Raw genomic sequence first — 27,528 nt, 5'->3', positions numbered from 1 at the left:
TCCCAATCAGAGACAACAAGCAACAGCTGATACTCGTTGCCTCTGATTGAGAACCACCCCGGCCAACACAGAAAACACATGAGCTAGATAATGAACCTAGAACACAAACACATAGAAACTACACACCCTGGCTGAACATAACAGAGTCCCAGAGCCAGGGCGTGACAGTACCCCCCCCCAAAGGCGCGGACTGCGACCGCGCCAAACATAAACCGAACAGGGGAGGGCCGGGTGGGCATTCCTCCTCGGAGGTGGCTCCGGGCTTGACCACCACCCTCCAACAATCCCCCCGTAGCGCCCCTGGTCCGGTCTGGCCCCGCTGGCTGGAGCTGGACTGGACATCGGTGGAGCGGATTGCTTAGGCTCCGGTGTGGAGCAGCTGACCGGTACCTGACCAGGCACCGGTGACCCAGGCACGGGCTGTGCCGGACTGACGACGCGCACCACAAGCTTGGTGCGGGGTGCAGGAACGGGCTGGACCGGACTGACGACGCGCACCACAGGCTTGGTGCGGGGAGCAGGAACGGACCGGGCTGACGACGCGCACCACAGGCTTGGTGCGGGGAGCAGGAACGGGCCGAACCGGGCTGACGACGCGCACCACAGGCTTGGTGCGGGGAGCAGGAACGGGCCGGACCGGGCTGACGACGCGCACCCCTGGCTTGGTGCGGGGAGCAGGGACGGGCCGGACCGGGCTGCGACGCGCACCCCTGGCTTGGTGCGGGGAGCAGGAACGGGCCGGAACGGGCTGACGACGCGCACCACAGGCTTGGTGCGGGGAGCAGGAACGGGCCGGACCGGGCTGACGACGCGCACCCCAGGCTTGGTGCGGGGAGCAGGAACGGGCCGGAACGGGCTGACGACGCACACCCCTGGCTTGGTGCGGGGAGCAGGAACGGGCCGGACCGGGCTGATGACGCGCACCCCTGGCTTGGTGCGGGGAGCAGGAACAGGCCGGGCCGGGCTGGCGACGCGCACCATTGGCTTGGTGCGGGGAGCAGGAACAGGCCGGGCCGGGCTGGCAACGCGCACCATTGGCTTGGTGCGGGGAGCAGGAACAGGCCGGGCCGGGCTGGCGACGCGCACCATTTGCTTGGTGCGGGGAGCAGGAACAGGCCGGGCCGGGCTGGCGACGCGCACCATTGGCTTGGTGCGGGGAGCAGGAACAGGACGGGCCGGGCTGGCGACGCGCACCATAGGCTTGGTGCGAGGGGCAGGAACAGGCCGGACCGGGCTGGCGACGCGCACCATAAGCTTGGTACGGGGAGCAGGAACGGGTCGGGCCGGACTGCGAACACGGACCACTAACTTAGTGCGGGGAGCAGGAACGGGTCGGGCCGGACTGGGAACACGCACCACTAACTTAGTGCGGGAAGCAGGAACGGGTCGGGCCGGACTGGGAACACGCACCACTAACTTAGTGCGGGGAGCAGGAACGGGTCGGGCCGGACTGGGAACACGCACCACTAACTTAGTGCGGGGAGCAGGAACGGGCCGGACCGGACTGGTGACACACACCACTTGCTTGGTGTGAGGAGCGGGACTGGGTTTCTTCATAACCCTCCGCTCCCTCAGCTGCCTACACAGTTCCTCTCGCCGTGCCTCTACTCTCTCCTTCTCCCTTATCGCCTCCAGTAGCTCCTCCCTCTGACCCACTAACTCCTGCTCCCTCTGGACCAATAGCCCCCTTAACCTGGTGGCCTCCTCTCCTATTCTCCCGATACGCCCTGTAGCTGCCTCCTGCTGCCCCGTCATCCATGCCGTGTGCCCCCCCCTAAAAATTTATTGGGGTTGCCTCTCGCCTGTCTGACGACGGCACTGTTGGCGCCGTACCTCCTCTCTCGCCAGGGCCTTAACTTTAGCCCATGGCCCTTTTCCCGCGAGCATGTCCTCCCAGGACCACCATTGGCCCACCTGGGCCATCGCCAACCTCTCCAGCTCCTTACCCGACGCTTGCTCCTGGACACGCTGCTTGGTCCTGTTTTGGTGGGATCTTCTGTCACGATCGTTGAAAGGAGTGGACCAATGCGCAGCGTGGAATGCGAACATACTTTTATTATATTCACCACACGAACAAAAACAACAAAACGATACGTGAAGTCCTTGGGTACATACACAAACCAACACGGAACAAGATCCCACAATACACTGTGGAAAACAGTCTGCATAAGTATGGTTCCCAATCAGAGACAACAAGCAACAGCTGATACTCGTTGCCTCTGATTGAGAACCACCCCTGCCAACACAGAAAACACATGAGCTAGATAATGAACCTAGAACACAAACACATAGAAACTACACACCCTGGCTCAACATAACAGAGTCCCAGAGCCAGGGCGTGACACTAAAATGTAATGTAAATGTGTTCTTCGGCTTGCAAGTACCCCCTTTTTCCTCCAAACATAACGATGGTCATTATGGCCAAACAGTTCTATTTTTGTTTCATCAGACCAGAGGACATTTCTCCAAAGAGTACGATCTTTGTCCCCATGTGCAGTTGCAAACCGTAGTCTGGCTTTTTTATGGCGGTTTTGGAACAGTGGCTTCTTCCTTGCTGAGTGGCCTTTCAGGTTATGTCGATATAGGACTCGTTTTACTGTGGATATAGATACTTTTGTACCTATTTCCTTCAGCATCTTCACAAGGTCCTTTGCTGTTGTTCAGGATTGATTGGCACTTTCCGCACCAAAGTACATTCATCTCTAGAGACAGAATGCGTCTCCTTCCTGAGCGGTATGACGGCTGCGTGGTCCCATGATGTTTACACTTGCGTACTATTGTTTGTACAGATGAACATGGTACCTTCAAGCATTTGGAAATTGCTCCCAAGGATGAACCAGACTTGTGGAGGTCTACAATTGTTTTTCTGAGGTCTTGGCAGATTTCTTTTGATTTTCCCATGATGTCAAGCATAGAGGCACTGAGTTTGAAGGTAAGCCTTGAAATACATCCACAGGTACACCTCCAATTGACTCAAATGATGTCAATTAGCCTATCAGAAGCTTATAAAGCCATGGCATAATTTTCGGGAATTTTCCAAGCTGTTTAAAGGCACAGTCAACTTGTGATACAGTGAATTATAAGTGAAATAATCTGTCTGTAAACAATTGTTGGAAAAATTACTTGTGTCATACACGAAGTAGATGTCCTAACCGACTTGTCAAACCAAAATTTGTTAACAAGAAATGTGTGGAGTGGTTGAAAAACGAGTTTTAATGACTCCAACTTATGTGTATGTAAACTTCCGACTTCAACTGTAAAGGGCTTTATAAATACATTTGATTTGATTTGAAATAAATGTGATCCTTCAAAACATAAACACAAGAGGCCTGTGTGAAAGGATGTCCACCTGTCATTAAATGGAAATTGTTCCATATTAGAGATAACTGATGGAATTTTGTCTGATGACCTATGACCTTTTCCACCCTCTTCCATATATTCAAGGAGTTCAGAACTATGATACCAAACCTAAAACTAAGATATTTTCTACCAACCCCAGCAAATACAAACTGTTCTAGTCGATGCGGTTTAACCAGATCAGATTCAATAGCTCTCCAAGGTACAACTGCTTGACGGTCCATTCACACTCGTAATGCTCTTATTTGAAAAGCCCAATAATAGAAATTGAGATTCGGGACAGCTAATCCTCCTGTGCATTTAGCACGCTGCAAAGTAGTGAGTTTGATTATAGCCTGTTTTCCACTCCATATAAAGTTAGAGATAAACGTTGGAGGTGGCGATAAAGGGATCATAAAAAGTTAACCCGGGGCAAAATATTCATTTTTACTGTGGTAACTCTGCCCTGTAACAATAGTTAGATTAAACCACCTCTGCAAATCCTTTTTAATTCTTTGCAACTGGCCACATAAGTTGTCTCTAACAATTTTCTGCAAAGTAGGATGTATTTTAACCTCCAAATAAGTAAGGCTGGTGCTTAGTCCCCTGTAGCTCAGTTGGTAGAGCTTGGTGCTTGCAACGCCAGGGTTGTGGGTTCGTTTCCCACGGGGGGCCAGTATGAAAATGTATGCACTCACTAACTGTAAGTCGCTCTGGATAAGAGCGTCTGCTAAATGACGTAAATGTAAATGTATTGGTTCCAAAGAGGGTAACTGAGCATTCTTAGCTGCTTCATTTAAAGTAAGTAACACAGATTCGGTCCAGTTTATCTTGTATCCTGCCAGCTCTTTAAACTCATCAAACAACTCCAGTACATGAGAGAGAGAGGACCCAACATTGGATAGGAACAGAAGAATGTCATCTGCATGACGTGAGATAAAGTGTGTAGACGCATGAATTGCAATTGGAGAGATAGTCATACTTTGTCTGACAGCTTGTGCAAGGGGCTCTAGTGACAGAGCAAAAAGCAGTGGGGACATAGGACAACCTTGTTTAGATCCGCATTGTAATGGAAATGGAGACGATTGACAGGTGCCAGTTATCACTGAAGCAGTCGGGCTGTTATATAATGTTTTTATCATAGAGATGAAATTATGATCAAACTCAAACTGCTCCAAAACCATCCATACATATCCCCATTCTAACCGGTTGAATGCCTTTTCATTATCAAGAGACAAAACAACGTAGTCGTGAGGTAAATTGTCAGCAATGTCAATAACATGCAGTAACCTGTGTACATTATCTGCAGCCAATCTCCCTTTAACAAAGCCAGTTTGGTCATGGTGTATTAACTTACACACCAAGAGATCAATACACATGGCCAATACTTTTGCATCCCCACAAATCAGGGAGACGAGTCGGTAACTAGAACATTCGAGCAGGTCTTTTCCCTTCTTCTGTAACAGAGTAATTAATTTGACATTTTAGTCATTTAGCAGACGCTCTTATCCAGAGCGACTTACAGTTAGAGTGCATACATTTTTCATACTGGCCCCCCGTGGGAATCTAACCCACAACCCTGGCGTTGCAAACACCATGTTCTACCAACTGAGCTACACGTGACCTAATTAATGAAATGTTCTGGTCCCTAACGAGTGACCAAATCAGTCCAAAATCACGGGACCAACTTTATCCCATAGAACCAGGGATCCCATCAAGCAGGGGAGATTTCCCTTTTTGTAGAGCCCTGACCACATCCCCTAGCTCTTCTAAGGTTATGGGTTGTTCCAGCAGCTCTGTCTAAACATCCCATTTAGGTAAAGCCAAATTCTGCATAAATAACATGCACCTTTGCATATGAAGTGTAGCTTCTGATGAGTAAAGGGCACTATAAAAATATATAAAAAAAATAATTTATTGCTTTAGGGTCTGTGCGTATACCATTAATTGATGCCTTCGACTCATTCTGCTTCAGCTGCAGAGCAAGCAATCTACTAGGTATGTCCCTATTACATGCAGTAACGTTAAAGACAACAGAGGATGCATATTTCAGTCCAAAGGCAACTTAGCTACGTTAATTATCCAACCTGAGACTGGGTTGTAATCATCCATACATGTTATGGCAGTCTTCCTCCTGAACCATTGTTGTGTTTCTTGATAGTTTAGCTAGCTAGCCAGCCAACTACTCCCCCTACTACTAACAGTAAGTTGCTTACCTTTATCAAAAAAAAAAAAGTATTCTTTCAGTTCAGAAGAAACACTATTTATCCATATGGTTCAGTAAAGTCCTCACAACAAAACCACTCGCCACGCCAGTTACTTCGTAAACTCGGTTCTGTGAAGCACAGAGCTGTAGCTAAGGTTAGCTTATCTCTACTAACAATAGCCAAACAATTCAAGGACCTAGCTAGCAAGCTAGTCAGCCACAACACAGTGGCTACTGCTCCATCCCGGGGTGAAGAGATGTCCATCTCCTGTGTGACTTTGTCTTCTCTGCGATCCAAACCGGGACAGGCGCTGCGGCCTGGGTCGGAAGTCCTGTTCGCCTCAAATGTTGATCAGAATAAATCCTCTGCCTCCCTGGTTGAGTTGAAGATAAACCTGTTGCCTCAATGTGTTAGCTTACGAGAGCAGGATATTGCAGAAATGGCTGTAGACCAAGTGCCGTCATCTTCTTCTTTACCGGAGTGAATGCAGTTCTCTTCTTTGTGGTCTCTGCACTGTAATCCGGAAAGAACTGCAGATGTTGGTGTTTGTGCTTGATGGGGAAAACGGCCCTCGCCCCTTGCAGGATAGCCTGGTGTAATCCAGCAGTTTAAAGATCAGGGTGTGTGGCCACTCAGGCTCAATGCTTTTGCTGAATACGCGGTGAGCCCTCTCGATGCAGATGTCCCAGCCTACCAATGAAGGGCTCCAAATTGGCAGGTTTCTTTTTAGGAACCAACGGCGTCCGACCCTTCCTCGGAGTTGTCAAGTCCCACCAATTTCAAATTTGACGTAAGATTTCTGTCCACCATTTCTGTCACTTTTAAGGACGTACTCAATATTTTTTTCGTTGTTTGTCATCTTTCGTTTGTTCTCGCGCACCTTGGAGTGAAGCTGGTCATATTTCCCCTTGGTCTGATTAAGCGACTTGCTCAAGCCTTCCACGGCCAAGGCATTGACTGAATCGTTGGCTTTAGTCACCTGGACCTGCAAAGCTGCAGTCTTTGGTGTCAGAATGTTGTCCACAGCCTTTTCCATGGCTGAGGTAACAATAGCATCCAGGCTGCAATGTTGTTCCTCCATAGCCTGTCTAGAGGCCTGCAAAATGGCATTGTTGAGCTCTTTATAGAGGCTCTCAGTTTCCCTGAATGTCTTCTTCACCGGAGGGCTTGCATCTTTTCTTTTGACCCCACCTTTGTACATTGACATGTTCCAAGGTTGTTAGTAATACTTTAAATCTCAACACTTATGAAAATAACAAATTTAGAAGGAATTGGAGGTGAGCTGAGAAATCAAGCTTGCATCGTTGTCAAAGGTCACGTGACCCTCCCCTCAACTTTCTTACAATGTTAGTGCTATGCTCCTAGAATGATAAAATCAGTTTTGAACAGTCCATGGAGGTTTCTTTCATTTGTAAATGCTATCTTACTGTTAAGGAATTTTGTTGTACAACAGTTCATGTAGAAACATGTATGACAATTATTGTGATATTTATAGCCGTTTTCGAATATTAGAAATAATGATAGATCCATAGGTTATTTTTTTATATCAAGCCTTGGAATAGCGTATTATTATTATTATTATTGTGCAAAGGGCTTATTATGCAGTCTTGGATTCGTTTAGGGGTCAAAACAGCAATGTTGGGTAATGTATACACAGCTCAGACATGGCACTCTACCATGTTCAGAAATTACATTCATCAATGCTTCAAAGGTCACATTTGTCATGTGGACATGTATGATTCCCCTGATCACTGAAGTATTGTTCTGAGAAATGGGCTTCAATAGGCTTCCTCCAATGACAACAAATCCATTTAGTATAACAGTTACCTGCTAGGCATACACATGCGGTTGCAATTCCCAATGACATTAAAATATGTTGCCCGTTTTTTTTGTCTGTTTTCCAAAAATGGTAATGTTTTAAAATGCAGCCGAGCCCTTGTCTGTTCAGCTTGACAAATAGTTGGGTGCTAAGATATTCATCTATGTTTTTCAGAGTGGAAAAGTTTTCTGAGGCCAGGAGACGGCAAACTAAAAAACGAGAGAATCTTAAACCTTACCAGGTGTCACGCCCTGGCCTATAGAACTCTAGCTAGTTTGGTCAGGGTGTGAATATATTCTAGGTTTTGTATTTCTATGTTTGGCCGGGTGTGATTCCCAATCAGAGGCAGCTGTCGCTCGTTGTCTCTGATTGGGGATCATACTTAGGCAGCCAGTTTTCCTGCCTGCGTTGTGGGATTTTGTTATGTTCATGTTAAGGCTTGTGTGTTAGCCTTTGGACCGTCACGGTTAAGTTTGTTGTTTTGGTTACTGTTTCGTGTGTTTATTAGTTAATAAACATGTTCGCCGTTCACGCAGCACCTTGGTCCGTCCCGTTCCTTAACGTACGTGACACCAGGGATCGGACATGTCAAGTCAACCTATTTATTTACAGTGCCGAGTTCCTCATTACACAAATGTTTTTGTCCCTCCGCTTACCACCGAGCACAATTTCTCAAGTGTAATGTCTTTTGGATTGTACTAATTAGGGGCGGCTCTATCCTGTTCCATTAATTGCCTGTTAGTTCGAGGATCCGCAGAAAAAAACTTGAGATTTTAATACGTTTGGCTTTTCCCGGGAATAAAGTTACACCCTAAAGTGGATTTGTGTGCTGGTGCCACTACAAATTAGTAAAACAATGCAGCAGCCATTTGAAATGAGTGCCAACTCCTCTGTCTGCATGCTAATAGCTTTACTTGCTTATTTTTATTGTTCTGTACAGTACATGAGTATGGGAATGTACATGTCTCTTTACAATTAACCAATATACAGTACGTCTCATTTGCAAGACTCAAAGTGTACTCTGTGGAATAATAAAATAGCAACAATAAAGGCTATAAAAGTTGCTTGGTAATTACCCCCCCAAAAAATACCCCTCCCAAATTAATTTCTGTTGGCATTAGGCACCATCCAATAGCATCATTAAAGAAAATAACAGGGTAGTAAACTGCTGTCCGTGGCAGCATTTTCAAAAGATGGCCTCGCACAATGGAGAAATGAGATTAGCCCTTTGGATCGATTGTTTACACCCCCCACTGTGCTTGGGAAACACATATCATAGAAAAAAAGGTGTGCATAGGGCATTGAAATGTATGATGGATAGAGCCTATAGCAGTTCTCTCCAACCCTGTTCCTGTAGAGCTACCTTCCTGTAGGTTTTCAATCCAACCCAAGTCGTAACTAACCTGCTTCAGCTGATCAACCAGCTAATTATTAGAATCAGGTGCACTAGATTAGGGTTAGAGCGAAATATCTTCAGGATGGTAGCTCTCCAGGAACAGGGTTGGATTCCTGGGCCCAGTTTCCCAAAAGCATCTTAAGGCTAAGTTCATTGTTAGAAACACAATGATCCTATGGTTGTAACAATAAATGTAGCCTTAAGATGCTTTTGGGAAACCAGGCCCTGGCCTATTGCATACAGAGTGATATTTTCATTTTTTTGTACAGGGAGGCTCCTGTGAACTGACATGTTTGTAAAACATTGATTGCCCTTAGTTGGATGTAGAAGTTGCAGTAGAGCAGTGTTTGTACATGTTAGTGTACATTTGTGTGTGTGTGTCTGCACAAATATTATGTTTGTATCTGTGTGTGAGTGACGAAAGGAATATTGTATGCCTTTCGCTTTAGAGAAAGTCGTGTTTGAATGACATTCTGGAGAGTTCTATTTGAATGTTGGAAGCGGTGCAGTCTGAGTGAGTGATGTGTGTGTTAGTCACGTTAGGTAGGTGTGTGACTGTGTGTGTACGTGTCCAGAGTAAAGTGTCCGTGTGTGTGTGAGCGAGTCTTGTTTCTGCACTGTGCCGAACTCAAATGTATTACATTCGCCAGGTAAGATGAGGGACTGACTAGAGGCTCTGAGCAATTACTTGGCTGCACCTCCCTGATTAAAATATGGATTCAGTTCCTCACCGCCACCATTGTGTGATAAATCGGACACCTTTGGTCAGAATATGATGGTACGTCACAGTTTTCGGGGAGAGAAATATTAATACGAATAAGAATGGGTGGAAGAGATTCATCCTGATATCAATATTTATTGAAAGGAGAGCTCTAAGCCATGTGACACTTTGTTCTTCCTGTCTAAGCCATGTGATTATAGGAAATTATGTGTGGTCAGGGGAAACAGCTGTCCGGAGTGAGGGCGGCCATTACACTCGACAGAGTCTCCCCGGAGCACCTGAGAAGGGATGGCCGCAAGACAAAAGGCTAACGTTTATTGCACATCCTGCACTCAAAATGGCCACAAATCACTGACGGGATAGGTAGCCAGCGGTTAAGGGAGCACTGTCATAAAAGAGGTGGAAGAGGCTTTTGGGTCGAGATGACGAGCCAAGTATAGACCTACGCACCTGAGTCCATGCAGACGGACAGACAGACGCACATAGAAGTACAGACAGTTAGACTAAGACACAGCGACACATAGAGGTGGACAGAAACAGACACAGATATAGAGACAGGCAGGCAGACAGACAAATATAGGCAGACAGGCAGGCAAACAGACAGACATACCGGTAAACAGAGACGCTGGACAGGACAGACAGACACATCCTCACACCCCTAGAGAAACACAAACAAGTGAAGGTTGCAGCACCTTTCACCGTGCTGTTCCCACAGGTCTATGGTCCTGTGTAACCTACACAGCGCTCCAACCGACCTGGCAACATTCACATTGGCAGATTGGATAAATGAATAATGATCCCAATGCAGCTGAGCATATTGACTTGTTTTCTCCCTCAGTGTTGAGCACTCCTGGCTCCCAACTCCTACTGTATGTATTCAGCTGTGCTAGTCTGCTGTATAAATATTATTGCTCACTTCCTTCCTCTGTCCCCAGCCATTGTGTTATTAGCTACACATTAATGGAGTCGTTCGTGTATTTACACATGTTTTTGAGTGTACAATAGATTTTTCTCTCTCACCAGGTGCCTTCTGCAAAGTACTGATTGACACTCTTGAGGGAACTCCTGGCCTACGTAATGTTTGGAGTACGTTTCGGCCCCTAATCCAAGGGAAGGTCCTTTACACCCCTGATACACCTGCAACTAGACTAATGGTGAAAGAGGTAAAGCAAAGGAGAAACTCATATTGTATGCACACATTATGTCTGCCAGGGTTGGTGTCAATTTGAATTTAAGTCAGTCAAGTAGACTGAAAGAAAATGGATGTCTGCAAGACTGTGGAATCTGTGTTCACAACACTCAAAACAATGTGGGGGATATTGACTTTGGGTGTCTATGTAAATAGCTTGAATAATTAAAAAGTTTGCGATTGTATCTAATTGCTTATTTTCACTTCACGAATCATACCAAGACGGGGCATTTAGGTTAGCTGGTAAATAAAAACGTGATGATACACGCTGTGAACATCTCTCCAGAAACCGAAAAGAAAGAGCCAGAGAGAGGAGATAGAAAATACACTCAGGGGAGATTATCTATTTTTCATGACGTTTCTCCCGATATTAACATCATTTTGATAACTGCATAAACAAACCAAACCAATGGTGAGAAGCTGTAGGGAATTGGATTTGGAGAATATCCAGTAAGATATTGGATGAGCGGATCCACCGACTTCATAGCGAGCGGCTCGGTCTTGCCACAGGGGCCTGTCTTTACACCCGGCGCAGCCCAATTGTTTACATCTCAGTGCAAATAACCCAGTTTACATTCGTCACAATGGTGATAGGTGAAAATACGAAGAAGCAGTGTGTTCTCAAGGTCAGATTGGCTGCAAAATAAATGTGATAGCACAGTGGGAATGCCTTGAAATGGAGGAGGGGTAGAGATGGAATTTTCCATATTTTAATCACCACACTGTATCTCTCTATCTTGTTTCAGGCAAATAGCACATTCAACGCGTTGGCTATGTTGAAAGAGCTGGCGGAAGCATGGGAGGATTTTGGACCACTTGTTTGGGACTACTTTCAAAATGGCCCCCAAGTCAGTGCACTCAGGGTAAGATTTATGACTCCTTCAACAGAAACATGGAAACCTGATGTACTGCACTGGAGAGCTGGTTTACATATGCCAGATGTTTATTTTTATTTTTTATTTAACCTTTATTTAACCAGGTAGGCCAGTTGAGAACAAGTTCTCATTTACAACTGCGACCTGGCCAAGATAAAGCAAAGCAGTGCGATAAAAACAACAACAACACAGAGTTACACATGGGATAAACAAAACAGACAGTCAATAACACAATAGAAAATCTATATACAGTGTGTCCAAATGTAGTAAGTTATTGAGGGAAGGCAATAAATAGGCCATAGTGCAAAATAATTACAATTTAGTATTAACACTGGAGTGATAGATGTGCAGAAGATGATGTGCAAATAGAGATACTGGGGTGCAAATTAGCAAAATAAATAACAATATGGGGATGAGGTAGTTGGGTGGGCTAATTACAGATGGGCTGTGTACAGGTGCAGTGATCGGTAAGCTGCTCTGACAACTGATGCTTAAAGTTAATGAGGGAGATAAGCGTCTCCAGCTTCAGAGATTTTTGCAGTTCGTTCCAGTCATTGGCAGCAGAGAACTGGAAGGAATGGCGGCCAAAGGAGGTGTTGGCTTTGGGGATGACCAGTGAGATATACCTGCTGGAGTGCATATTATGGGTGGGTGTTGCTATGGTGACCAATGAGCTAAGATAAGGCAGGGATTTGCCTAGCAGAGATTTATAGATGACCTGGAGCCAGTGGGTTTGGCAATGTTAGACAAGGCTGAGTGACTTGTCATACATGAGTATCACTGTCTTATCTATGGTGATTATATTTAATGTCAATGTAAGTGAGAAAATTAAAATAAGAGTTGGTTTTATTAGTCAAATCCAGATGAAAAGAGCTTTAATGTCAATATAAACTCAGCAAAAAAAGAAACGTCCCTTTTTCAGGATCCTGTCTTTCAAAGATAATTCATAAAAATCCAAATAACTTCACAGATCTTCATTGTAAAGGGTTTAACACTGTTTCCCATGCTTGTTCAATGAACCATAAACAATTAATGAACATGCACCTGTGGAACGGTCGTTAAGACACTAACAGCTTACAGACGGTAGGCAATTAAGGTCACAGTTATGAAAACTTAGGACCTTAAAGAGACCTTTCTACTGACTCTGAAAAATACCAAAAGAAAGATGCCCAGGGTCCCTGCTCATCAGTGTGAACGTGCCTTAGGCATGCTGCAAGGAGGCATGAGGACTGCAGATGTGGCCAGGGCAATAAACAGTGCTCAGACTGTCCGCAATAGGCTGAGAGAGGCTGGACTGAGGACTTGTAGGCCTGTTGTAAGGCAGGTCCTCACCAGACATCACCGGCAACAACGTCGCCTATGGGCACAAACCCACCGTCGCTGGACCAGACAGGACTTCTCTTCACTGACGAGTCGTGGTTTTGTCTCACCAGGGGTTATGGTCGGATTCGCGTTTATTGTCGAACGACTGAGTGTTACACCGAGGCCTGTACTCTGGAGCGGGATCGATTTGGATGTGGAGGGTCCGTCATGGTCTGGGGCGGTGTGTCACAGCATCATCGGACTGATCTTGTTGTCATTGCAGGCAATCTCAACGCTGTGCGTTACAGGGAAGACATCCTCCTCCGTCATGTGGTACCCTTCCTGCAGGCTCATCCTGACATGACCCTCCAGCATGACAATGCCACCAGCCATTCTGTGCGTGATTTCCTGCCAGACAGATATGTCAGTGTTCTGCCATGGCCAGCAAAGAGCCCGGCTCTCAATCCCATTGAGCACGTCTGGGACCTGTTGGATCGGAGGTTGAGGGCTAGGGCCATTCCCCCAGAAATGTCTGGGAACTTGCAGGTGCCTTGATGGAAGAGTGGGGTAACATTAAGTGATTGTAGTGGGCTACTACCGAAAGGCACCGAAAGGACTCTCAGACCATGAGAAACAAGATTGAACTATTTGGCCTGAATGCCAAGCATCAAGTCTGGAGGAAACCTCGCACTACGTTGAATCATGGTGGTGGCAGCATCATGCTGTGGGGATGGTTTTCAGCGGCAGGGACCCGGAGACTAGTCAGGATCGAGGGAAAGATGAACAGAGAAAAGTACAGAGAGATCCTTGATGAAAACCTGCTCCAGAGCGCTCAGGACCTCAGACTGGGGCGAAGGTTCACCTTCCAACAGGACAACGACCCTAAGCACACAGCAAAGACAAAGCAGGAGTGACTTTGGGACAGGTCTCTGAATGTCCTTGAGTGGCCCAGCCAGAGCCCGGACTTAAACCCGATTGAACATTTCTGGAGAGACCTGAAAATAGCTGTGCAGCAACGCTCCCCATCCAACCTGACAGAGATTGAGAGGATCTGCAGAGAAGAACTGGAGAAACTACCCAAATATAGGTGTACCAAGCTTGTAGCTTCATACCCAAGAAGACTCGAGGCTGTAATCACTGCCAAAGGTGCTTCAACAAAGTACTAAGTAAAGGTTCTGAATACTTAGGTAAATGTAATATTTCAGTTTTTTATTATTAATACATTTAATATGCTTTGTCATTCTTGGGTATTGTGTGTAGATTGATGAGGGGGAAAAAAAACAATTTAATCCATTCCATTTTAGAATAAGGCTGTAACGTAACAAAATGTGGAAAATGTCAAGGGTTCTCAATACTTTCCAAATGCGCTGTGTGTGGCTGCGTGTGATCAGGGGTGTATTCATTCCGCCGATTCTGTTGAAAAAAAATTCTTAAACGGAAGCAAATGGAACAAAACGGGGATAAACATACTTGAATTTGTCCAATAGAAACTCTTGTTTGCAACTGTTGGACTAATGATTACACCCTAGATCAGCTAGATTCAGGCAAGAGTGTGCAAGACGGTATTGAATGTGTCATTTTCTGTCACCTTGATTACTCACATTTTTCTCTTAACCTGTGCACTTACATTGAAAACTTTCATTCATAGGCTAGGTTGTAGCAACCTCATGATGGGTATAGGGAACATGTGAGTATCATGTAGTAGCCTAAACCTATTGATGTTACATTGAACTGGGTGAATGGAATATGAATGACAGTCATCCAATATGCTGTAATAGAAATAAGGCCATCCTCATAAAAAAAATGAATTGTCTTCCCTCATCTTAAACTGCACCGCCCACCACTGATATACATCAGTCGGAATTATCCTTGTCCATTTGAATTTTGAATGACATACACAAGCCATTCCATTAGGCATATTTACCAACCTTTAAAAAGCTACTTTTCTCACTTCATATCTCTCAAAAGTAGAGTCCTACATTTCCTCCCACCATAATGTACATAACATTTTTAACACAAATTCAGCTGAAGAATAGAGCTACATATCAGGTTTATCGATATGGAAAAAAATAAAGTAATTATGGGTAAGTGCTGGATAATTTTCAACCCGGCAGTCAGGGAAGGGGATTAACTTGGAATGGAGAGATGGAGAGCTCACACACCTTTCCCTTTCCCTTGAAGCTGACATTACTCCCGTGTCACCTGAAATGAGCTTATGGGCAGCTAGGGAAGAGCGTAGCCGAGCACTCCATGTAGCCAGGTTATTCATTATCCTAGCCCTAACCTTTACACAAATGGGCCCGGCAATTCTCCTTTGTCTTCATGTTCTCCCTCCGAGTTCTGTGGTGTCATCTTCTCCAGAGGTCTCTCAAGGTTTTAGCAACTTTCTACATTGATGGCGGCATTTACAGCACAGTTGAGTTATCAGCCGAGCTGAAGAGAGAAATCTCTTGAATCCCAAATAAACCCCTAGCCCCCACTGAAAGGATCTAGGAGGTTTGGATAGGTATAAGCAATAGGGTTACAATTCCACCTCATAGACTTAGATAGAAAACTGTAAAAAGCAATTTTTATTGTCATGAGTCTTGTTCTGGAGGCAGAACTGAGTGATTTCCGCTAATGGGCCAGCTTCAAGGTGAATATTGGCCACATTGTAAAAATTAATTTAAGGTTAGGTATTAGGGTTAGCAGTGTGGTTAAGGTTAGGGTTAATGTTAGGGTTAGGGTTAGGGTTAGGTTTAAAATCTGATTGTATGACTTTGTGGCTGAGCCATCTAGTGCTCACTCTGCAGAGCTGCCCCCAGGGCAAGATTAATAACAATAAATGCCAATCTGCATTTTGAAGTAGTCAACTGGCTGTGACTTCCTATTTGTTAAGGAAGGATCACTTCATTCCATCCAGGTTATCAGGATCAGCCAATTAATTGTACTCATGAGCAAACATTCCATAACTGCAAGTGGCAGTATGCACCTTGTCTTTATACCTGTTCAAACCACACAGTATGCACCCTTTCAGTTTGTTTACCAACTCATAGAAGTTGTGCAAGAAGGAAATTGACTACTTCAAAATGGAGATGGCCTTCATGGCGCTGCCTGTTTGCTCACAGATGTCTTAGTGGGACAGATACAAAGAAGAGTCGTCTGACTATCTCTATGTTCCACCTTGACTATCAGAGGGCAAGATGGTTTTACTACCATTTTCCTTCTACCCATTCAATCCTCTCAGATCTACGATAGTGCATATGGGAGAGGGGATAGCTTCGATTTTATGGAATGGCTTGAAGGACCCAGAAAGCAGTATTCTCAAACACTACTCCGTGTAAAAATAATTACTAGTGTTGCCAACAGGTAACCCTATGGGTTTACATCTATTCATATAACATTCTATTACAGTAAAAGAGCGACTGATAATGAATGGTTGGTTGCCATTTACTAGATGCCAAACCAGTGACCAGCGAGGAAAATGTCAAGCAGGAATTATTATTAGAATGACCCTATGTTGGAAAATGGTAAGAGGTCTGGTTTTAGTTTTCATTGGCCGTTTGCCGTGGGGAGCCCACCATTTCCACCCTTTTTAAAAGGCCAGGGAAAATATGGGGAAAACAGGGGAACATGTATTTTTTCGCTCGAAGACCTTCTCATGTCGGATAATGTCATTTGACACATGTACAACGGGGTTAAACGGCATATCTGCAACGATCCATCCCAAATGCCAGTGAACATTAGGAGTAGTAGAACATATATACCATGTTTAGCCACGGACACATTGGCATTCTGTATAATCAATTGAATTTCAGTGACCCCTTTACAAATATTCTTAACTCTAAAGTAAAAACAGCGAGTTGTTTACAATATATTTATGTATGTACATCTTGAAACTAAATTAATTATTCCACTCTTACTATCACAGATAGATGGTTAAACCGCTGTTTCTAAAAGGTCAGGAGCAGCATAGAGGTTTGACACTTTGACCCCATGTTAAACATCCTAAAGTGTTTACCTACAAATGCCACTGAACACATTGATCAGAATATGTTTGAGAGAGAGAGAGAGAGAGAGAGAGAGAGAGAGAGAGAGAGAGAGAGAGAGAGAGAGAGAGAGAGAGAGAGAGAGAGAGAGAGAGAGAGAGAGAGAGAGAGAGAGAGAGAGAGAGAGAGAGAGAGAGAGAGAGAGAGAGAGAGAGAGAGAGAGAGAGAGAGAGAGAGAGAGAGAGAGAGAGAGATTTCAGCCTGTTTTGACACACACTACATTATCAGCAGACCATGTTCAGTTATGCAATACATCAACACTATTATCGTGTTATTACATGATTGCAATTTCATGGTTGCGAGCATACTGTATGCACCCTACAGATCACACTGAGGGGAGCAGTCCCAGACAGATGGAAAGACTGCATCCCAAATGGCACCCTATCCCCTTTATATTGCACTACTTTTGATCTGGGCCCATAGGGATCTGTTAAAAAATAGTGTACCCTATAAGGAATATGGTGCCATTTGGGACGCGGTCAATGTATTTTAACCAACCCTGTACCAGGCAACCTGAGTAGAAAGCTATTATGTAAGGCCCCAATTGTTCTACACTACAGGGATGGGTGGCCATTATTTTTTGAAACTGCACACATAGGGAGGCTGTAACAGCAAGGCCATTCGCATTTAGATTAGCATATCTCTTCATTAACTCTTTGAGTGCCGAGTCAAATCATGGATCATGGCATGAGGCTTAAGCCAAGCTGACAGTTAAGACACCTGGTGCTTATCGCACTGGGGGAGGAAGGAGGAAAGAGGCAGTCACAGGAATCACACACTGTGTGTGTGTGTGAGTGTGTGTGTGTGAATGTACGATTGTGTGTGCACATGCCTGAGTGCGTCTGCGTATGTGCCTGCGACTCTACATGTGTGAATGTGCATGGTCATGAAAAAGGTGGGTGTAAATTCCCCAAGCCTGCAGTACAACAGTGCCATCTAGCTTAATGTTTCTAATTAATTCTCTCACAGAGGAAGTCCTAAGGATCTGCAGTGCTGCAGGTCTTCAATTAGCTTCCACTGCATTCATTTCTCAGTGCATTGATTGTTTTATAATCTGATGAGGGTAAATGACCCACACAACTCCTTTTCTCTGGTTTTCAAATCAGGCCTTCCTGGATAACCCGGTGTTTGCAGCCGCACTCAACCAGCAGCTCAAAGGCACAAGATGGACGGCAGAACTGCTCGCCAACTTCCTGTACAATAGGCCCCCTGAGGAACACCCCGCGGGCATGCCGTCGAATGACTGGCGCAACGTGTTCAACGCCACCAGCCAAATCCTGGACCTCCTGAAGAAGTTAATTGCGGTTTGTTAGTTTTCTTGCTTCACATTGTCAAAAGTGATTTGATACCTTTTTCCCCCTTTACAAAATACACTGACATTTTGGAGTGTGTGTATGTATCCTCCCACTGGGCACAGACGTCAATTCAACATTTATTCCACTTTGGTTCAACGTAATTCCAATGAAATGAGGTGGAAACAACGTTGATTCAACCAGTGTGTGCCCAGTGGGCTAGCTCTATTATATGAATAAGAACTTTCAACACTGTGTGTACGTTCACAAATATAATATTTGCACTCTTCACCCCTAACAGCACAAGCTGTTGTTTGATTGGGTGAATAAAAAGCAAGATTGCCAATTGTTACAGTATATACAAAAGTACATATCAATTGACAACCTTGACAATATTCAAAAAAATGCCTAACAATGTGTACTGCTGTGGTAATAAAAAGGATTGTTATAAGCATCCAAGGACACACATTTCAGCTAACATAACAACACAAGACACAGCACTGTCTCCACACATAGGGGCATGCAGACAGTTGGGTTGACATTGACGTATTGATCCGTAAGGTGGTTTGCAGCAATACACTCCTTTCCCTGCTGCTATGTGGCCACACGTGTAGACTACAGACATTTTATCATCTCCCTCATTGCTAATACCTGGGAGATGACATCTATGCCTCCTGGGGTTTAGCCACGTGGCAAAATAATTCCAAAAGTAATGCAATCCATTTTCATTCCTGAAGGAATTCCATATCTCAAAATGGACGTCGGGATTATGTTTACTAGTCAATAATTTACCTTTTCCTTGTTGCATAGGCTCAATGCATGCTGAGCGTGGACAGGGTGGAGAAAATGTGAAATGTGCTCTCTCTCTCCCCGCACTCTTACGTTTGCTCTCTCCTTCTCTCTCTTTCTCTCTCCCCCGCTCTCTCATGTTCGCTCTTTCTCTCTCACCCCTCTCTCTCCCTTTCTGTCTCACTCTCCCCCTCTCTCTCCCCCTCCCCATCTCTCTCCCCCTCCCCCTCTCTCTCCCCCCGCTCTCTTACGTTTGCTCTCTCTCTCTCTCTCTCTCTCTCTCTCTCTCTCTCTCTCTCTCTCTCTCTCTCTCTCTCTCTCTCTCTCACTGTCTCTCCCATTTGAATTTCTCTCATGGTATATAAAACGTAATCAGTATATTAATCAAAGGTTCATGTAGTCAATACATGTCAAGTTGAGGAAACATGGCAAAATTGAACTATAAATCAACATTTCTGGTCTTTCAGGTCCTTCAAATTCAAGAAGACATATGACTAGTAATACAACATTGATTATTTTTAGTTTTTGAAAATGAAATGCCAAATTGGATGTACTCCTTACATCCACAGAATTTACTAATCCACTATTAATACACTTGAAACAAATTGTAGCTAATCATTGATGATATCGACCAGCGAAAACGTTTGGTTGTGAAAGATGTTGAATGGGTGCTTACATAAGCTATTTCCTGAAGTGGTCCATAGATAGATGAATTTAAGTGAGTAGAGACACTTGATTTATACTCTGTTATCATCTATAATGCAGAATGCTAGTCCTCCCCCAGCAAATATGCTGGCACATGGCTAAAAACATATACAATATATAAATATACACTGAGTGTACAAAACATTTTGAACACCTGCTCTTTCCATGAAATACAGTGCCTTCACAAAGTATTCAGACCCCTTGACTTAGTCCACATTTGGTTGTGTTACAGTATGAATTCAAAATTGATTAAATCGATTGTTTTCTCACCCATTTACAAACAATACCCCATAATGACAAAGTGAAAACATGTTTTAGAAAATGTTACATTTTTATTGAAATGCAGACTCACACTCCTGAGTCAATATATGTTACAATCACCTTTGGCAGCGATTACAGCTGTGAGTCTTTCTGGGTAAGTCTCTAAGAGATTTGCACATCTGGATTGTACAATATTTCCCATTATTATTCATTATACTCCAAACATAATGATGGTCATTTTGGCCAAACAGTCCTATTTTTGTTTAATAAGACATTTTTCCAAAAAGTACGATCTTTGTCCCCATGTGCAGTTGCAAACCGTAGTCTGGCTTTTTTATGGCGGTTTTGGAGCAGTGGCTTCTTCCTTGCTGAGCGGCCTTTCAGGTTATGTCGATATAGGACTCGTTTTACCGTGGATATAGATACTTTTGTACCTGTTTCCTCCAGCATCTTCACAAGGTCCTTTGCTGTTGTTCTGGGATTGATTTGACACACCAATGTACGTTCATCTCTAGGAGACAGAACGTGTCTCCTTCCTGAGCGGTATGATGGCTTGCTGGTCCAATGGTGTTTAAACTTGCGTACTATTGTTTGTACAGATGAACGTGGTACCTTCAGGCATTTGGAAATTGCTCCCAAAGACTTGTGGAGGTCTACAATTTTCTTTCTGAGGTCTTGGCTGATTTCTTTTGATTTTCCCATGATGTCAAGCAAATAGGCACTGAGTTTGAAGGTAGGCCTTGAAATACATCCACAGGTACACCTCCAATTGCCTAAAATGATGTCAATTAGCCTCAATTAGACATCATTTTCTGGAATTTTCCAAGCTGTTTAAAGGCACCATCAACTTAGTGTATGTAAACTTCTGACCCACTGGAATTGTGATACAGTGAATTATAAGTGAAATAATCTGTCTATAAACAATTGTTGGAAAAATTACTTGTGTCATGCACAAAGTAGATGTCCTAACCGACTTGCCAAAACTATAGTTTGTTAACAAGAAATTTGTGGAGTGGTTGAAAAATTAGTTTTAATGACTCCAACCTAAGTGTATGTAAACTTCCGACTTCAACTGTTTATAATCCTACATAATGCATTGCGAGGAAACCAATGCATTAAAACTCTTTCCGGCAGTCAAATAACCTAGTGGCATCACCGTTGGAATGTTATTAATATTTTTCATAATTAATAAACATTTTTTTTTTAAACGCTGAAAATCCGGTGTTTCTATGTCAAAAAGTTTTGTTATATTTCAGGCTTCTGTGATGTATAAAATGTGTAATATTTGGATGCAAACTCAAAATGTAATACATTTCAAACTCTATATCTGACATGGTACAGGTGTCTTCTTTTTGTATGCCTATAACCATGTGTGTGAGGTGTATACTTTTGTTTCAAAGTAGATTTGTTTAAGACTACCAAGAAACACTCTGTGTGACCCTGATTTAGCCCACTGCAGCAAAAGGCGAAACAAACCTGACTTTTCTCTACATACAGGGCAGGCACAAACTGCCCAAGAATCATATCATGTCATGTACTGCATAACGTACAGCCATAAATGTAACATGCTGAATTTGGACACTCAATAACAACATATGCAATTATATGCTGTCTGTGAATATGGTAAAGGAGCTTCTTTATTGAGAGAAAGTACCATAACAAGCCCTTGTGGTGGAGGTATGTGTGGACAGCTGTCAAGCCAGACTCACACCCCAGATGGCTAGCTCATTACAGTCCATTGGAAACAAGGATAAAGCGAGTACCAGCCAGCTACCAAATCTGTATCTCAGTATGCCTCTGCCGTACTCCATAACATATCCCTTGGCAGCTCTGCATCATTTGTAACTCTGCTGTTGTCCAGTCTATTGTTTTCAGTGTCAGTACCAAAACATATTTTTCTACTGCACCATTCCTCAGGCATGTCTTATAGTGTGGTTTCTGTTAATCGCTTCTTTTGGACCGTGGTATTGCAGAAAGGCTATTTTCACTTTTTATTTTATTATTGTCTTTTAGTGAGAAGCATTAATGCAAATATGGTACGAATAAGCAATAAGGACCGAGGGGGTGTGGTATATGGCAAATATACCACGGCTAAGGGCTGTTCTTAAGCACGATACAGCCCTTAGCCGTGGCATATTGGCCATATACTGTACCACAAACCCTGAGGTGCCTTATTGCTATTATAAACTGGTTACCAACGTAATTAGAGTCAAACTCGTGGTATGCGGTCTGATATACCATGGCTGTCAGCCAATTAGCATTCAGGGCTTGACCTATCCAGTTTATAATCATGTTTACATGTCTAAATCTTACTGTCTGTGTAGGAGAAAAATATTGTGTATGATATTGCAGAAGACCTAACATAAGTTTGTATGCACTATGCACTGAGGCCCAAACTTGAGATCTGCACGCTCAACTCAGGTTTAAATCGAGTTACAAATCATGTAATTTCAAACATTGTGTACAACAATCTACCCAAGGTACTCGGATGTTGAATGCAGTTGACTATTGTTGCTATGATACATAATGGTGAGTTGAAATGAGTTGAGTGTTGAGTGAAGGACATTTAGATTAGATAGATTAGATCAGTTTATTAGTCACATGCACAGGGTCACAGATGTAATCGCAGGGTACAGTGACATTTTGATGCTTCTAGCTCCAACAGTGCAGGTCAAATGTGGCCGGTGACACTTCCCTTCTTGAAAGCCCAATATCTTGACAATTTGACTGCTGACACGCAAAACATTATGGGGCTGTATGAACAGTGGACTAATGAAAAGAATACCAAAAGATAGTTTGAGTGGAGTTTTCCTTTAAGTTTAGTTTCTAAAGGTAATGGGACTCTATTGAGTTCAATAGGGCTACTACATATTACTAAAATTATATGATTCTACTCTTTCAACCGTGCAAAGACATTTCAGCAGGTCTTTGATGGACAGTACAGCTGGCCTTGAAGTCTCCAGCTTTCAGAGTTGTTGGAAAGATGGGGAGATGCGGAGAGTGGGCGTAATGGTTTTGGACATGTTCTTTCTGTGTAATATCTATGAAACACCTAGGGCTGGAATTGGTTAGCAACAAGAGGGAACCTTTAAAGGAATGGGGTTCCCAAAGTGACATTTTCAGTAAGATCTGTATCCTGAGATGAATGCATATATAAAGCACTCTCATCTCTCAGCTTATATTAAAAGCATGATCTTGTGTAAGACCCCTAGCAGTTTGTAAAGAATTAAAATAAGTAAACTTATTTTCTCTCTTTCTTGGTGTAACTTGCCTTTCCATGTTACAGTGCCTCGACCTGAATAAGTTTGAGGCTGCCGACAGTGAGGGACATCTCGAGGCTAGGGCCTTGGAGCTTCTAGAAAACGATACGTACTGGGCCGGTATAGTTTTCGAAGACCTCGACCCTGACGCCAGCCACCCCCCTCCTTACGTCAAGTACAAGATCCGCATGGACATCGATGAGGGGGAGCATACCAATAAGATTAAAGAAAGGTAGGCCCAGTGCACAGACTCTCCGCTGTCAACCTGTTCTGTTTTAGTGCTAATGAGAAAACATTGGGCAACAGGGCCCGTATTCATAAAGCGTCTCAGAGGAGTGCTGATCTAGGATCAGGTCCCCCACGTCCATGTAATGTTATTCAATATGACCTAAAAGGTTAAACATATCCTAGATCAGCACTCCTGCTGTGAGACACTTTATGAATACAAGCCATGATGTTGCTTAGCCTGTTGTTTTTTATTAACTGACGTCAACTTTTACCAGACAATTGAAGTATCTAAAGCAAATAGACATGTTCTTGCGTCATTTCTCTGTTATATCTCAGATGATTAATATTAAGCATTCAGTGTCAATAAATTGATGATTCCATGTCACTCATGGGACAAATGTCACTACAAAAAATATATATATTTTGGTGTAACATTTAACTGTTTCATCCATGATGTTTTCAGCCCCGGCTGTCTCTTAAACACTGACAGTCATGTGACGTGTGTCCTTTCAATTTAAAGGGGATGGTCTCCCGGGGCCCGTGACAACTCCTTTAACGACCTGCGCTATATATGGGGAGGCTTCGCCTATCTGCAGGACATGATGGACCACAGCATTATACGGGTGCACACAAACAAATCACAGCCGCTCGGCGTGTTTGCCCAGCAAATGCCGTATCCTTGCTACGTGGACGACGTGTGAGTACAAAAGCTTTTATCTGTCTGGCCTGTGATTAGAGAGGGAAGAAGGCATTACCGCAATAAAAATCTACCTACTCTGGGACATGCCACTCATCGCCACCACAGGCTTGCGTAATGGGCTTATCAGTCACTAAGCCCGCACAAATTTCCCTGTGGAAAGGTTTTTTCGAAGCTACAGTGTATCTCTTCTTTTGTCTTTCATTGCTCGCTACTGCTGTCTGGTGCAACCACAACTCAGGAAAACATAGAGGAGAGAAGTGTTAATATAAAAATTTGAACATGAAAGTTTGAGGCCCGTCAGGAGTTTTGAATCATGAATTGTGGCTAAACTGAGGAAAAACAAGATGGAGAGACAACAAGACAGAGCAGAAGAAGTCTGAGCTATTGATTTAGTCAGACCACAGGCAGTCCAAGTCTTGAGCATTATAGACCCGGGCCTGTTTTCCCAAAAGCATCCTAAGGCTAAGTTCCTTGTTAGACCCTTCGTAGGAGCATCGTTAAATCTCAGAGCTGTTTCCCCAAACCATTGTTACTAAAGTTGCAGTTGAAAAGGTTTCTTATTTAACGACAGCCTAAGACCACTCGTAGAACAGCTACTGTAATTGTGTCGTTAGATGCTTTTTTTGCCCTTCCCCGTCACTTTATACTCAGAAAATCTCAGCTAAACACAAAATCAATATGTTTCTTTCTTTTTGTGACCGCCGATAACTTCAGAACGAATGTGATTATAAATACAAAGTTGCCAATGTCTTTGCAATTGTTACAAACAAGCAAAGTATAAGATGCTTCAAATGAGAACCGAGATGACTGTATTAGAAGATAAATACAGTAGGATACATATAACAATATATTTCAATGATATTGAAATCAATTTCTTGTTCAGTCAATTGAATTTTATTTAGCTATTTGTACGCTGTGTAATTTCTGCCTCCATACATTTCATGTTTAGCCTACATGTGCGCAATGTCTCAAATCTTGATTTAGTGCATTATTATAGGGTAAGCATTAGAATAAGCCGCCTCAATATTTGTAGCCATAGGTGATCATATTTCATAGGAGCTGATCCGTCGTCAGTATTGTGGAATAATTCTAATGTTAAGGTAAGATTTGAAAGGGAGAACGCTGATCCGAGAGCAGCTTTGTCTTTCTTTCGATCCTATCAGTATAGACATGCCTCAACAATGCACTTAGCAAACGTTCTCTCTGCATGGTGTTTTGGGAAATTAATGTTACATCTTCGGCCGTTGTAGGAAAGATGTATCGTTAAAACACTCATAAGCTTATGTTCCATCACTATCAGGAAACAGGGCCCTGAATGCTTGATGTATCTTTAAATTATTCAGGATACATTCTTATGGTCCCTCCCTTTCATTCAATATTACTTTTCCTCCTTGAGAAAGTACCCAATTCCCTTATGAAGCCGCACACAAAGTACATAATATGTAGAGATTGATAGGGACCATTCTATTCTGTGTGAATCAGGCATTCATTAGTGTTACTGTTTTATATCACAATACATATCTGTATTTTGAGAGAGAGAATGCACTATAGCGCTCAATCTTAGTCAGCTAAGCTTTCCTCAGAGGAAATTACTTCCATCTACATGGATTTATCATGTAGCTCAATGATGTCATCGGGGGACAGATAATTACAAAGTCCACCTAGCAAAACATTAAGAACACTTTCTTAATATTGAGTTGCACCCAGCCCTTTTGCCCTCAGAACAGCCTCAATTCATTGGGGCATGGACTCTACAAGGTGTCGAAAGCGTTCCACATGGATGCTGGCCAATGTTGACTCCAATGCTTCCCACAGTTGTGTCAAGTTGGCTGGATGTCCTTTGGGTGGTGGACCATTCTTGATACACACAGGAAACTGTTGAGCATGAAAAACCCAGCAGCGTTGCAGTTCTTGACACAAACCAGTGCGTTTGGCACCGACTACTATAACCTGTTCAAAGGCACTTCAATCTTTTGTCTTGCCCATTCACCCTCTGAAACGCACACAGAAACAATCCATGTCTCAATTGTCTCCATGCTTAAAAATCCTTCTTTAACCTGTCTCCTCCCCTTCATCTAGACTGATTGAAGTGGATTTAACAAGTGACATCAATACGGGATCATAGCTTTCACCTGGATTCACCTGGTCAATCAATGTCATGGAAAGAGTTCCTAATGTTTTGGACACTCAGTGTATGTGTCCCAATTGACATACTATTCTCTATAGTGCACTACTTTTGACCGGAGACCTACGAGCCCTGGTCAAAAGTAGTGCACTAAATAGTGACTAGGGTGCCATTTGCAATGCAGACAACATTTTTCAGGAGATAGATACAGAGATTTCCCGCATTAGAAATCATTGTCCCTAAGACCAACGATTTCATAAAAAAAAGTGATATACGGCACCAGAGCATATAGCCTAACAACCCTCATTGGAACATACCCTTATTCTGATACAGTAGTATGGCCAGGGCTAGAGAGAGTGGGGACAAAAGGCATGAGGTGAGGATGGTACGGTTGTAGATCAGACCTGGGTTCAAATAGTATTTGCTTTCTGTCAGATACTTTCGCTGCAATTGATTGAGCGTGCCTGGAACAATGGAACCAATATAATAGTCCCGTAAGTGCAAACTCTGTCCACGTGGTAGCCTGAGAACTAAAGGAAACGAATGATGAACCTGCGTATGTTTTTAGATGCGGTAGGCCTAGTGTTGCTGGTGGCATTGATTAGAGCACATATATTTCTAATACTTTATTTGTGCTTTATCGAGCTTGCCTGATTCAATGTAACCCCTGGAATAGTCCCAAAAGTGTGAATCCCACCCATATGGCACTCCAGGTAGGCTCAATCAAGCTCAAAGTATTCATGCCAAATCGCTCAGTCAATTGCAGCGAAAGTATCTGACAGAAAGCAAATACTATTTTAACCCAGGTCTGGTTAGAAATGTGTTATTTTTAATGATGGTGAGTTACTCCATATGGTTGCCTTGGAAACATATGGTTAAAGACAACATCAGTGCTAGTCAGACAGCAAGCACATTGGCAGAGTCGGTAATGTCTTTATTGATTTGGCATCAACATCTGGACTAGCAATTGGATCTCCATGAAAAACGTATCTCTCTTTAGCCGATAATCAGCTTGATTGGTAGCACAAACCACATAACATTCTGTTAAATCTTCAAAAAAGGACCTTGATTGAATATAGGGCCTACTAGGCTTAAACTATGAACAAGGTATTATACAACCAACATAGTAAATGTATTAGCTATTTGCAAAAATCTAATCTATCTGAATACTTGGAAATGAAGGTTAAAAAAAACAGACATAACAGCCTTGTTACCTGTGGTGCTTGCTGAATATCAAAATGGATGCAGCCCACTTAACGGTTTCTGAGTATTAGCTCATTTCAACAAGCACAGAT

At 43.5% G+C, this 27,528-nt stretch overlaps 1 protein-coding gene across 1 annotated transcript in view; it reads left to right on the top strand.

Annotated features, from left to right (window-relative positions):
* The window catches only part of LOC311112981 (phospholipid-transporting ATPase ABCA1-like), a 207,230-nt gene that overhangs the window by 32,327 nt on the left and 147,375 nt on the right, over positions 1-27,528 (top strand). The window contains exons 10-14 of the mRNA XM_084156107.1: positions 10,503-10,642; positions 11,415-11,531; positions 17,980-18,177; positions 23,207-23,412; positions 23,929-24,105. Of these exons, the coding sequence (XP_084012233.1) occupies positions 10,503-10,642; positions 11,415-11,531; positions 17,980-18,177; positions 23,207-23,412; positions 23,929-24,105 (838 nt within the window). The remainder of the gene's footprint in view (positions 1-10,502; positions 10,643-11,414; positions 11,532-17,979; positions 18,178-23,206; positions 23,413-23,928; positions 24,106-27,528) is intronic.

Source organism: Coregonus lavaretus (genome assembly GCF_964263955.1).
Source record: "Coregonus lavaretus genome assembly, chromosome: 39".
Classification (NCBI taxonomy): Eukaryota; Metazoa; Chordata; class Actinopteri; order Salmoniformes; family Salmonidae; genus Coregonus; species Coregonus lavaretus.
The sequence above is the reverse complement of the archived record's forward strand: the minus strand, read 5'-3'. Positions and strand labels throughout refer to the sequence as shown.